We start from the raw sequence: 14,375 nt of genomic DNA, 5'->3' as shown, positions 1-14,375 counted from the left end.
ACACACAGTCAGAGAACACACACACACAGTCAGAACACACACACACACAGTCAGAGAACACACACACACACACACACACAGTCAGAGAACACACAGTCAGAGAACACACACAGTCAGAGAACACACACAGTCAGAGAACACACACACAGTTAGAGAACACACACACAGTCAGAGAACACACACACACACACACACACACACACACACGGTTAGAGAACACACACACACACACACACACAGTCAGAGAACACACACACAGTCAGAGAACACACACACACAGTCAGATAACACACACACACACACACACAGTCAGAGAACACACCACCATCCACCCACACAGAGTTAGAGAACACACACAGTCAGAGAACACACACACACACACACAGTCAGAGAACACACACACACACACACACACACACACGGTTAGAGAACACACACACACACACACACACACACGCACACAATCAGAGAACACCCACACAGTCAGAGAACACACACACGGTTAGAGAACACACACACACAGTCAGATAACACGCACACACAGTCAGATAACACACACACCCACCCACCCACCCACACAGTTAGAGAACACACACACACACACACAGTCAGAGAACACACACACAGTCAGAGCACACACGGTTAGAGAACACACACAGTCAGAAACACACACACAGTTAGAGAACACACACACACAGTCAGAACACACATACACTCACACACACACACACACACAGTCAGAACACACATACACACACACAAAGTCAGAGAACGAACGAACACACACACACACACACACACACACACACACACACACACACACACACACACACACACACACACACACACACACACACACACACACACACACACCACACACACACACACACACACACACCACACACACACACACACACACACACACACACACACACACACACACACACACACACACACACACACACACACACACACACACACACACACACACACACACACACACACACACACACACACACACACACACACAGGGCTCTGTGGAATGCTTACTGCACGAAGGCTCTGGAGCAGAGGCAGTGGATCCTCTCCTCCTCTTCCTCCTCCAGCTTCCTGCTGAAGAAGATCTCCGCGAGCAGCGTCACCCTGTTCCTCTCCAGCATCATGACTCAGCAACTCTCTAACACACAGCAGCAAGAGCTCATACGGTCCAAACCGTTTCTTCAAGTCTGTGTCAAGAACAGCATGGCAACATCTAACTCACGTTCAGGGAACTTCCGCTAGGACTGGCAGTGACAACATGGAGACTTCCGCTCATGCATTTTCAGAATAAAAGAGACAAATGCAGAAAAACACATTGTTGGTGTCTTCTGTGAACAAAAATATGATTATCGGAAAACTAATAGGTTTTCCTCAAATGTAGTCATTATGTTATCTGTACAATAAGAGTAAGACACACTGTAACGTTCTCTAAAAATTGCTGCCCTATAAATACCAAATGTTGAATACAACCCAAATCTTTTAACCCTTAGATGGATAAGTGGGTATTTTTTGACCCGGTGAGGTGGTTTTCTTGTAGTATCTTTGTAATTAAAAAATTGTATCATTTCATATTCCAGCTATTCCTCAAAAAACATGTTTTGGATATCATGCCATTCAAATTTTAAATTGACATTTTGTACATTTTAAGAAATTGTAGTTTTTACTACAAATAGTTTTTGTATTACTACCCCAAGCGGGTAGTAAGTGGGTCAACAATTACCCGCATGCATTCTATGGAATGCTCTGGGAACCAAAAGCCGCGTTCACACTGCGGTACTTTTCCCACAAAGGTTCATGCGAACTTAGTATGGAGTCAGATTTGGGTCAATATTCTAGCGCGTAAAACAAGCTACTCACGAGCTGAAAATGTGCTTTTACACGCGCATAAAATGACCCTCGCGCGCAGATTAAACCCCCGCGAGCGGCTCTGCGCCCGCGAGTGGCTCTGCGCTCGCTCGCGAGAGAAACAGCCTTCTTGCTCGCTCGCGGGAGTGTCAGCCTCGCGGAGTCTGTCTACGCGCGCGTGAAAAGTTTCTGGCACTTTGGGGCGGAGCCACTGGACTTTGATTGACAGCTGCAAGGAAACCCGGGGTTGCCAGGTTTGATAAATGCCTGAACTACCAAGAGCCGAGGAGAGACGGCAGCAAAATCAGTTGGACGAGATTGAATGGTAAAGTTGTCCATATGTGTATATATAATTGTTGCATTTAAGTGATATATTGGTTGTAAAAATGTATTTGCTTGATACAAAAGGACATTCTTTATAACCAATTGCTTTATTATCACGCATTTGTAATATTTGTATGCTAGAACTTTTTGTATTCTTTTTGAAAAATAAAAAATAAATAGCTCACTTGTCATTCATTTTAATCCTTAATTATCCATCCAACACTGAAAAGGTGGTCCTTGTGAAGAGTCTCATCACTATATTCCCTCAGCTGAAAGTCATTTACAACAATAGTTTGCTGAAGATTAAGTTTGTTTTAACCAAGGTATAAGGTTTTTTTAGGTGTGATTTTATGAATGATCTATTCTGTCAACATTTGATGAATTAGAAAAATATTAATGTTTTTAAATGTTAACAATTATTTTCTTAATGACATATTGTGCTAATGAAATCCTTGTAAATAAATGTCCAATGAATTTATTCTTACATTCAATTTTTTTGAATAAAAACCATATCCACCACCTGGTACTTCGTCATTGACACACAATGTGCAGATATAACACAATCAAATGTTAATTCTGGTTAAAGAAATATAACACAAAATGTGCAGAAATAACAAATGAGTGTGTTCATCTTGGTTACACATTTATGACACACAATGTGTAAAATGTGCACATTGTGTGTTAGGGGCATGTAACACATTTTGTGTGTAAAAATGATTTACACATAAATAAACACAACACGTGTTGTCCCTGAGCACACTCTGTAGGTGTGTTGAAATTCAACACATGTTGTGTCATATTTGACACATCCCTTCTAAGAGTGTTCAGCAGACAGTAGCTAGCAATTTTCGACAGATACAGCCCACTCAAAAATATATTGTTTTAAATAAAATACATTTTTATATATATATATATATATATATATTAGCTGTACACTTTACGAATATAATAGTTTTTTATGGACAATTTTACCATTCAATCTCGTCCAACTGATTTTGCTGCCGTCACTCCTCGGCTCTTGGTAGTGCAGGCATTTATCAAACCTGGCAACTCCGGGTTTTCTTGCAGCTGTCAATCAAAGTCCAGTGGCTCCGCTCCAAAATCCCAGAAACTTTTCACGCGCGTAGACAGACTCCGCGAAGCTGACACTCGAGCAAGAAGGCTGTCTCTCTCACGAGCGAGCGCAGAGCCACTCGCGGGCGCAGAGCCGCTCGCGGGGTTTTAATCTGCGCGCGAGGGTCATTTTATGCGCGTGTAAAAGCACATTTTCCGCTCGTGAGTAGCTTGTTTTACGCGCTAGAATATTGACCCAAATCTAACTCCATACTTAGTTCATGATCGCGTTCACACCAAAAAGAGCCGATACTAAAAGTAGTTCATGCGAACCTTTTTACCCCCTCGAAAGTCCCTGCTAGGGAGCAGGGACTTTCGAGCGGCTCTTTTTTGAGAAAATAGCTATATTCCTGATTGGCTGGGCGGATTGCAAACCACGCCCCGTAAAACTCCCAAAAAGTTTTGTAAAGCCGCCATTTTATTATCCTCGCATTAGCATTATTAGCATTAGCATTAGCCCAGCGCAGAAACGCAGAGAGACTAACTTATGGCAACACAAAATAAAACATGGGAGCGGTGGAGATGAGGAGGTGTCGGCGTTCTGGCGATTTACTCGGAAGGCTTCAGTAGAAGCTGCTAGGACTCCCAGCAGCTTCTACTGAAGCCTTCTCCAACTCCGGGGACTTCCGGCCGGGGACTTTGGGCGGCAGTATACGCCGTGAAGTGGGTTGCGGCCTGCCAGTAAACCCAAAGCAGAAGAAGAAGAAGTGACGTCAGCGGCTTCATTTGCCTAATCCACCCCCAGGGACTTTTTCTGGTGTGAACGCGATCTGTATTTATCGCATGAACTACGTTCGCATGAACCTTTGTGGGAAAAGTACCGCAGTGTGAACGCGGCTTAAGTTCGCATGAACCTTTGTGGGAAAAGTACCGCAGTGTCTTGAGTAGACAAGAGGAGAAGAGATGAGTTTTGAAAAGGGACTGGAATACTGTGAGGGTCTCAGAATAGTGGAGATCTTTGCATCAATATATGTTCAAAACGTTTTTTTTCCAAATATAATTTTTTTTCCAAATAGTGAAAATTAAATATAAAATGTTTCTAGTGTGAACCAAAATATAATACTAAATATTATGCAAGTGATGCAAACATGGCATACAAACACATTATTCTAATACGGGTCCTTTTTGACCCACTTATGGAAGAGTGTACTCGTGCATCTAAGGCGTAGGCCTATCAACAATCTACTGTAGGCCTACTACACTTTCTGATTCAGAACTTGTGTTTTTAGTTATCAAGAACACAACAAATACACCCGATTTAATTTGGCTCATGTATGTAGATCATTTACTTGTATTTACTGTAACAGACTCTTCGACTGTATCGTTGGATTCATATCTATAGCCTACATTTATTTAGTCGTTTAGTTGTGCAAATATGAGTAGGGATTGATGCAATCATATTTGATGACAACACATTTTCATCAACTTTGTTGCTCTTTATTTAATGTATGCGTGTGTGTTCATTTTGTGTCATGTTGAATTTTTGAATAGTGTATTGTATTCAAACACACAGTAGGCCTATTTGCACTTTTATTTTGAAGGAAGTGTCTGTTGTGTTGCTGTTTAGCGGAAATTATCTGTGGGTCCAGTATTGTATTGTCAGGAACTGAATCACCCTAAAGAGGCTTCTCAATACTCAAATTTCCCTTCCTCGACTCCTCGGTCCTCCGGTAGTGACCCGGAAATGAATTTCAGCGCGCCATTTTGAAGGACATCTCATTTCTCTAAATGCACACCGAGGACCGAGCATCGAGCGTCGAGGAGGCTCTCTGGAGGAGCTATAACCGAGGATACACTGATGGTTCCTCCATGGATGCATTTCTGGGAATGGTGGAGGCGTGACGCATGGCCGGACTTATCTCAGCCAATGACAGCTCTGCATGCATCCTCTGGATATTATTTTAGAAACTGCTTTCATCGCGTCGCGATGTTTACAGAGAGAACAGCTCTCATACTTTAAATTGTATATATTTATATAAATATATTTGTGTTTGTGTGTCCGCATCTGTAGCCTGTTATTGTCTCATTATACCGCACTCTCAATGAATTCAAAGTAAATATTTGGGTGAACAATGTTCAGCTGATGTAACAGAGATTATAAAATACAGGCTACGACAAAACACTCGACAGCTGATGCAGCTGTTTCCACGTAATAATGAACGGATGTCGCTTTAATATGACCGCTCAGAGGAGAGGAGTTCTCATTTCTTTAAACGTCTGCTGTTTCCCCTTCTCTCTCCTCGGTTCCCCTCCTCGGTCCTCCACTCGCATCTCCTGTGGGCGGGACTAAGTCTCGAGGAGGGGAGTCGAGGAGGGGAAATTTAAGAATTGAGAAGCCTCTTAAGGGTTAACACCTTGTCGTGTCACCGTCAAAGCGTTCCGGGTTCAGGGACAGGACAGTTGTTAGCTTACGGACTTGAATGTTCTTTCCGTGTAATATTAAATATATATAAGCTTGTTTTAATGGATCTGTTCATGGAGTAGTCGACTGTCAAAGGTAACGTGTTCCTGTCAGTATTCTGTGTGTGGTGTTCTTTAAGGTGATGCTCTCTGTTTACGCTGAAGGCTTCGCTGTCAACTCACATTCTTCTGGTTCTGCCAATAACACTCGTTAGCTCACTGTTTTAGCTTAGCTCATATAAGGTTACTAGGTTATTAAATGTATTGCTTTGACTGTACCCGTCTACTTCTTATAGCTACAGTGTAACGTTAACATTGTTCCCTGCAGTAAAGCTATGCTCCAATAAATAACTATCATGTGATTCAGTGCTACAAATACGTCTGGTGCTCGTGACTACAGGGCTATGGAAAAAGTGTCACTGTATTTTTACAGTTATCATTGTACAGCTTTTTTAAGTCAGTTAATTCATTAGTTGATTGATAGAGTATTTGTCACCAGTACAATTTGCTAAACACAACTATGACTTTTCTCTGTTTCAGTTTCTCTAGTGAAACTGCTCATTTCCAGGTGTATATCAGTATGTAGTGTCTCTCCTGGGACATGTCTCATGCTTTAATGTTCAAAAAGCTCTTTATTGTTCTCATACTGCCTGTGCTGCAGCACCTCTTTTCGCCCTCTGCCAGCCCCTTAGCCTATCACGGACAATGTGTTGGAGCGCTAGCCAATAGAAGTGCCAGTGATGTCATTATGGTACGAAAGTAAACAAAGTCTAGCATTAAAGCTTTCTTCCATGAAATAATATGCAATTTAACCTCATGTGATTCAATGCTGCGAATGAGGCTGGTGCTCGTTACTACATTGCTATTGAAATCCCGATATGTACCTGATGAAAATCAGTACAACAGGCAAGACAATTGCAATATTGCAACATGTTAGCTAATGGACTAACGCGTGGTGTTTTCCTCCTTTAGTTCACCTGTGTGTAGCAGATGTTCTCCACACAGCCTGTGAGGCTCATCTCAGCTGTTTGAAGCGTCTGCAGCAGGATGTCCCGCAGCGGGAACGAGTCCTGTCTGAGGGGGGCAGAGGACACTGTCTCCTTCCTGGTAGGATCCCTGTCCTTTTTTCATTTCATTTCAAACCTTTATTTAACCAGGCAGGTCCCATTGAGATCATTGATCTCTTTTTCAAGGGATACCTGCCAATATTTGCATAATGACTGCTGTTCATTCTTTTACACACACAGGTAATGCATACATGCACATGTACATTTGCATTGGAGTGATGCAAAGGTGATAGAGTTAGCAGACAGCGCTCCAAAAATGCTCTGATCAAATGATTAAAGGAATTGGTTGATTACTCGAGCAAAAGCTAATGATTATTTTATCGTATCAGGGGTTTGACTACTGTTTACTAACGTGCCAGTTGTAGCTCAGTTTGTTCAATTGAATTGTTATTTATTGCAGTGCTGCTGGAAACATGTTGACATGTTGGAGCAAAAAAAACAAGAGGAAACATCTTTTAAATAAAAATAATGCAACTAGTACAAAGGATACACATATGCTGGGCCTATTGTCACTGCCAGACGGTGCTGAGTTGGTTCAAACACTACATCAGGTTGGGAGGAAGAAATAGAAAAGGTGACATTGTATGTGTTCAGTTATACAGGTGTAATACACATGTATTTTTAATGTAGTAAATACATTTGATTTAATAAGTCAGTTAATCAATTAGATGATTGACAGAGAATTCTTCACCAACTGTTTTGTAAATCTAATAGAATTTGCAAACAAACAACACTGACTGGCTGCTCCCTGTTGCAGAGGATCTGCTGCTTTGCGTTTACTATCTGACGGAAACTGAATCCGGGCATTTAAAGACTCTCTTGGAAATAATTGTGGGCATGTTACACTACCTTTGACATTCTATTCTAACAAATCGTCAGTTATTGATCTCTGCTTACAAGGTAGGATGCATATTGAATCCTTGTCCCTAAATCAACATCTCTATTCTGCTCATTTTCAGGTTCAGGTTCATATTAGTATTTTGTTTCTCTACTGTGTAATAATATATAATAATAATGTTACGAATAACAATACAATTGACAAAGTGCTTCACAAGAAAAAAGTAAAAAAACAAGACCACAGAAACATGAAGACAATACAAAGGTGTGCCAGAAGTTAAGATTAACATAAAAACAAAACACAGGATCGTAAGAGTCCCAAAAGGAACCAACAAAGGAATCTTACTTCACATCACACACATCTTAAGGCCAATTCAAAAAGATGGCTCTTCAGTTGTTCTTAAAAGCTGAGACTGCAGACCGAATGTCTGTAGGGGGAGAGTTCCATACTGTTGGAGCCACTACTTCAAAGGCAACCGAGAGCGAGGGAGCTAGTAGGCCCCGGAAGACCTAACATGCTTTAATGTTCAAAAGGCATTTCTTTTTCTCATACTGCCTGCTGCAAGTGTTTTCAGTGTGTGTGCTGTTCCACAGGTGTGTGTGTTCCATCAGTGGGAGGAGTGGGCGGGCCTCGGTCAGTTGGAGGACTATCTGAGTGTTTTGGAGTACCTGCTGTGGGTCTTCACCCCTCTGATCATCGTCTTCATCCTGCCCTTCCTCATCGTCATCCTCCTTTACCTCTCCATACTCTTCCTTCATGTCTACAAGGTACGCAAACACAGTTTCCATCATGTTCTTTTGCATTATGGCAACAGTACATTACATGTCATGTCATTTACCAAATGATACCATCACTCAAATGATTCCAAATGTCATCTATTTATATAAAATATTAAGTGCCGAAATGGGAAGTGTCAGTGTTTTGGAGGGAATTTCAACCCCTTCATCAGTCTACCCTAGAATAGATTATTTATTATCAACACTAAGGAAAGTGAAATGGTGGAAGGGAGTGAGAGTGGGGTGGTGGATGTCTCAGAGTCAAATCACAATGAATCTAATCCAAATATTTCAACTCTAACTATTGATGATATACTCTTAAAGGTGGGGTAGGTCATTTTGGAGAAACCAGCTCGAGTGCGCTAGAATTTGAAAATACACAGTCGGAACAAATCTGCCACTTCCTTACAGAGCCCCTCCTCCAACACACACGAACGTGCACATGACCAATAGGCGCATTCACACTCCGGTACTTTTCCCACAAAGGTTCATGGGAACTTAGTTCATGATCGCGTTCACACCAAAAAGAGCCGGTACTAAAAGTAGTTAATGCGAACCTTTTTACCCCCTCGAAAGTCCCTGCTAGAGAGCAGGGACTTTCGAGCGGCTCTTTTGTGAGAAAAGAGCTATATTTCTGATTGGCTGGGCGGATTGCAAACCACGCCCCGTACAACTCCCAAAAAGTTTTGTGAAGCCGCCATTTTATTATCCTCGCATTAGCATTATTAGCATTAGCCCAGCGCAGAAACGCAGAGAGACTAACTTATGGCAACACAAAATAAAACATGGGAGCGGTGGAGATGAGGAGGTGTCGGCGTTCAGAAGAAGAAGAAGAAGAAGAAGAAGAAGAAGAAGAAGAAGAAGAAGAAGACTTTTGCAAAAACACTTTATTTACATATGATCAGTTATACATTCGATCAATAAAGTGCTTCATTGAGCAAAAAAATGAACGAATCACTTAAAATAGTACATTAAAACCTATGTCTTAAAAACTTGTGCAAATCCTCATTCACCACAGAACACACAATATCATTATAACACCAACGTTGTTTAAAAGCATCCAAGTCTCCAATATGTTTATAAAAACGATGCTCCAGCCAGAGTCTGGCTCTGATGTTGCACAGCCAGATCGCTTTTGCCTCTTCCCCTTTCTTATTTTCAACCCTGTTTTTTCTACTTAACAAAATGGCCATTTTTGCTTCGCCAGAGAGGTAATTCAGGAGCTGCCACTTTTCCTTGTTTGTCTTTTTATATGGAGCCCCCATGATAAAAACACTCTCGGTAAAAGCTATACTAAAAAGACTAAAAACCAATGTTAAAAGAGAGAAGAAACCCGTGAGTCTCTTGCACTCTGTAAAAACATGGAAAACAGTCTCTCTAAAACCACAAAATGGACGCACCAACTTCTTTTGTATTTGGGCTAGTAAGCCCGAGGGAGGGTCCACACAGGTAAGACGGTGCCACAGTTGGGATGCCACAAGGTTGTTTAAAACCAACACTCTACCTTTAAAAGACATCTGAGGGAGCAGCCACTTCCACTTGGACAGCTTTCCCTCTATCTTTCCTATGACGTCCTCCCAGTTCCTCAGGACTATGCTTGTATTACCCAGGAACACACCCAGGTACTTTAGCCCATCTTTCTTCCATAGCATGTTCTGGGGAAGAACTGGGAGACCGCCACTCCACTCACCGACAGCGAGGGCCTCACTTTTCTTCCAATTCACCCTCGCTGCCGATGCTGAACTAAAATCCCTCACGATGTTAACTAAAATGTCTGTCTCTTTTTGGTCTCTAATAAAAACAATGATGTCATCCGCATATGCTGATAAAACCATGCCTCCACTAAAACCAGGTAAAAACAGCCCTTGCAGTTTGGAGCGTATTTTGTTGAGAAGGGGTTCTAGGGAGAGTGCATAGAGCATGCCAGACAGAGCACAGCCCTGTCGGACCCCTCTACACACTCTAAACGGAGCACACAGCCCACCGTTGAACTTCAGCACACCCTCAATCTTATTGTACAACACCTTGACCTTGGCTATGAAACCAGCGCTGAACCCAAACTTCTCCATTACTTTCCAGAGGAAGCTGTGCTCAACGCGGTCGAAAGCCTTTTCCTGATCTAGAGAAATCAGACCAGTATCAATGCCCAATGAGCTGGAGACCTCCAAAACATCTCGAATTAGGTGGACATTGTCCACCATGGACCTGCCGGGCACACAGTAGGTCTGGTCCCGGTGGATGACCTGCTCCACAGCCCTCCCCAGCCTGGTGGCCAAAGCCTTGGACAGAAGTTTGTAATCCACACACAGCAGAGACACAGGGCGCCAGTTTTTGATGTCCAGCAGGTTTCCTTTTTTTGGTAGCAGCGTGATCACCGCTCTCCTGCAGGACATCGGCATCGAGCCAGAGGCCAGACTTTCATTAAAAACGTCTAAAATGTCATGTGACAAGACGTCCCAGTAGGCTTTATAAAACTCTACGGAGAGGCCATCGATACCAGGAGCCCGCCGTCCCTGCATGCCTTGCAGGGCGGTCTGCAGCTCCTGGATCGTTAACGGCCCTTCGAGCTGTGAGTTGGTCTCCTCGGAGACCTGAGGTAGTTCTTTGCAGAACCCCTCGGACAGAGTTTCCCCCTCCTCATACTCGCTTGTGTATAGGGTGGAATAAAAGTTCACAGCTCGCCTCCTGATCTGGCTTGGCTCTGTTATTTCCTGCCCTGTGTCTGACAGCAGTGAGTGGATCACTCGCCTCTGCCCATTCTTTTTCTCCAGGCCGAAGAAGAAGCTAGTGGGAGCATCCATCTCGTTGGTGTTGAGGAACCGGGACCTGACTAGTGCACCCTGAACTTTAACGTCCAGCAGGTTGGCTAAAGCCATTTTTTTCTCTTTGAGGATTTCAATATATCCTCGATCTCCTGTGGTTTCACTTATTGTTTCTAGTTCCACGATATCACTCTCCAGGTCTTTCATAGATCTAATGATGTCTTGTGTGACATTGAGGGTGTGCTGTTGGCAGAGCAATCTTATCTCAGTCTTACCATGGTCCCACCACTGCCTAAGACTGCTAAAATCCCCCTTTCTCTGCCTAAAAACACTCCAGAAATAAATAAGGGCCTCTTTAAAATGTTTATCAAATGTTAAAACCGAGTTAAAATGCCAATATGCACTTCTGGGTAAAACATTTCTAATAAAAACATTACATAAAAGCAAAGAGTGATCCGTAAAACCAGCAGGTGATATGCTGCACATTTTAAAAATATTAAAATGATGCTTAAAACAATAAAAACGATCTAGTCTAGCTGATGAGATTCTATTCTCTCTGATGTGGGACCAGGTGTACTGCCTGGTGTCTGCGTGCATCCTTCTCCATACACCCACCAGGCCATGGGAGTGGACCAGCTGCCTCAGAGCATGCTGGGATGCTGGATGCGGCTCTGCATGGTTGCGATCCAAAGATGCATTTTCTGTACAATTAAAATCCCCACCCAAGAATAAAAAATCCTCCGTGGCACAACCGTTTAAAACATCGTTAACTTTGAGTAAAAACAGCTTCCTCTCTGTACCGTTTGTTGGAGCATACACATTTACAAAAACAGCTGTAAAAAGGTCAAACCGTGCTTTTATTAAAAGCAACCTCCCATTGATAAAATGCTCGACCTCCAGAGAGACAGGACTAAAAGACTTGGAGAGGAGGAAGCCCACCCCCCCCACTAAGAGAGGTGTTGTGGCTTAAAATGACTTCCCCCTCCCACTCCTTTCTCCAGTCAGTCTCATTAAAAACGTCGCTGTGCGTCTCTTGTAAAAAGAGGACATCGATATGTTTTATTTTTGCAGTCTGAAATATTAAAGCCCTCTTTCTTTCCTCTCTGGCTCCATTTACATTTAAACTTCCCACTCTAAAAGTGTCCATTTCGAGTGAGATGTTAAAAGCAAAAATAAAAACAAATAAATTAAACACAGACATCGAGGTTTTTAAAATCAACGCTGCCCATTTGCTTCCTCACTTTTGTAACAATTCTTTTTAGTCTGTATATTTCCAGCTCATCCAGGACAGACTGCTCTTTCCGGCTTATGTGGAGTCTTGCTGAGGCACAGAAAACGGACAAATCTGGGAAATATTCTTCTATGATTACATTATGTTGGTTTTTTGTCTGCACCAGGTAATTTTTTATCATTTTGGCCGAGTACATTTTTTTTTGTTGGCTACTGCTCATAAAACCTGGCACATCACTGCTGTCAGACACACAATCATCCCAACTCTCATCCGCCTGTTCTTGCTCTCTTTCTTCCTTTCCCTCACTCACTACTGTAATGCTTTTTGCAACGGTTGGTACATCCTTTTTACTTCTCCTGCGTTTAGTAGCAGTCTTTTTCTTATTTATCATTTCTGTTGCAACCTCCTCTTCCTCCATTTCAGCAACCTCCACCTGCTCACCCCATGTTTTCTTCTCCTCTCTTGTTTTGTCCAAATGTGTTTCCCTATCTTCCTCCTGTGTTTTACTGACTTCACCTGTGCCTACATTTTCTTTTGCCAAATCACCTTGTGGTTCATTGATTATTCCAGGTTTTTTTTCACCAGTTGTATTTGTTTTTTTATCTTTTTTTCTCCCATCGCCCTTTTCTTCTGCATCACACAAAACCACCACCTCATTTTCCTGGACATAATCACCCACACCCACACTCTGTGCAACACCACCGCACCGCAAGCCGGGCACAGCAGCAGAACCGCGCTGTACAGCGCGCCCCCGCCCGCCCCGCGTCCGAAACGGCACATCGCACGCCACCGCCGACTGCTCAGGAGCAGCGTTGCCGTCAGCAGCAGCGGCCGCCTCCGGAGGGGGGCCCTCTACCACCGTAGCGGCCGCGTCAGCCTGCGGTGAGACACTACGTGTTTCAGTAACTGAGACTTACATCCAGACAGCATCTTTTTTACGGGAGAAACAAGTTTCCCGTGTCTGGACAGTTCTCTACTGAGGAACTCATCAGTTATGAAGGGAGGGATATTAGACAGTACAACTTTGGTTGCGGGAAGCATCAGCGGCTGTACTTGTACAAACATTTCTCTCACCACGATGCCCGTCTCGATGACGCGGTTCGCCTTCTCCACCTGATCCAGAAAGATCACCACCGCGCTGTTCATCCGCGCCAGGGACTTAATGCTGCTGTGCCCGACCTTCTCTCCCACAGCCAGCCCGATCTCCTCCACAGTGCATGGGAAGCCGGCTGCGATTTTAATGCCGTGCTTCCTCGTGAGTTTGGCAAACTCTCCGTTTACCATGGCGTCAGACGCCGGCCGGCGAGACACCGGCAGGAGAAGCCCACAAAACACCCCAAAAACACCACCAAAAAGCACGAAAAGTACAGAAAATCAAAACCACCACCGATAAACTATATTAAATAAACACCCATTACACAAAAATAAACGGAAAATATAACGAAAAAAGTCTCGCTCTTCTCTTTCTGTCACACTCCAACAACTCCCAGCATGAAGAAGAAGAAGAAGAAGACTTTGACTTTGACTTTTGCAAAAACACTTTATTTACATATGATCAGTTATACATTCGATCAATAAAGTGCTTCATTGAGCAAAAAAATGAACGAATCACTTAAAATAGTACATTAAAACCTATGTCTTAAAAACTTGTGCAAAGTGCAAATCCTCATTCACCACAGAACACACAATATCATTATAACACCAACGTTGTTTAAAAGCATCCAAGTCTCCAATATGTTTATAAAAACGATGCTCCAGCCAGAGTCTGGCTCTGATGTTGCACAGCCAGATCGCTGGGACTTATTCCACCCCCAGGGACTTATTCCGGTGTGAACGCGATCTGTACTTAGTTCATGCGAACTAAAGAGTTCGCATGAACCTTTGTGGGAAAAGTACCGCAGTGTGAATGCGCCTAATGAGGGCACAAGATAAGTTTGTGCACAGATGGAAATCTGACAGGCAGGTAGGCCATCCAGTTAC

General features: G+C 43.1%; 2 protein-coding genes across 3 annotated transcripts in view; one reads left to right on the top strand and one right to left on the bottom strand.

Moving 5' to 3' along the window:
- Positions 1-1,291, bottom strand: part of tgs1 (trimethylguanosine synthase 1) — a 32,789-nt gene extending 31,498 nt beyond the window's left edge. The window contains exon 1 of the mRNA XM_034104971.2: positions 1,051-1,291. Within this exon, the coding sequence (XP_033960862.1) occupies positions 1,051-1,163 (113 nt within the window). The 5' untranslated portion in view covers positions 1,164-1,291. The remainder of the gene's footprint in view (positions 1-1,050) is intronic.
- Positions 1,292-4,919: 3,628 nt separating this feature from the next.
- The window catches only part of tmem68 (transmembrane protein 68), a 34,845-nt gene continuing 25,389 nt past the window's right edge, over positions 4,920-14,375 (top strand). Inside the window, exons 1-3 of one of the 2 annotated variants that reach the window (XM_034104511.2) lie at positions 4,920-5,818; positions 6,694-6,828; positions 8,220-8,393. In XM_034104511.2, the coding sequence (XP_033960402.1) occupies positions 6,769-6,828; positions 8,220-8,393 (234 nt within the window). In that variant the 5' untranslated portion in view covers positions 4,920-5,818; positions 6,694-6,768. Of the gene's footprint in view, positions 5,819-6,693; positions 6,829-8,219; positions 8,394-12,220; positions 12,562-14,375 lie in introns of those variants that run through there. The other variant, XM_034104512.2, reaches the window with a different exon arrangement.

The sequence above is a fragment of the Pseudochaenichthys georgianus genome, chromosome 17 (genome assembly GCF_902827115.2).
Source record: "Pseudochaenichthys georgianus chromosome 17, fPseGeo1.2, whole genome shotgun sequence".
Taxonomy (NCBI): domain Eukaryota; kingdom Metazoa; phylum Chordata; class Actinopteri; order Perciformes; family Channichthyidae; genus Pseudochaenichthys; species Pseudochaenichthys georgianus.
The sequence above is the reverse complement of the archived record's forward strand: the minus strand, read 5'-3'. Positions and strand labels throughout refer to the sequence as shown.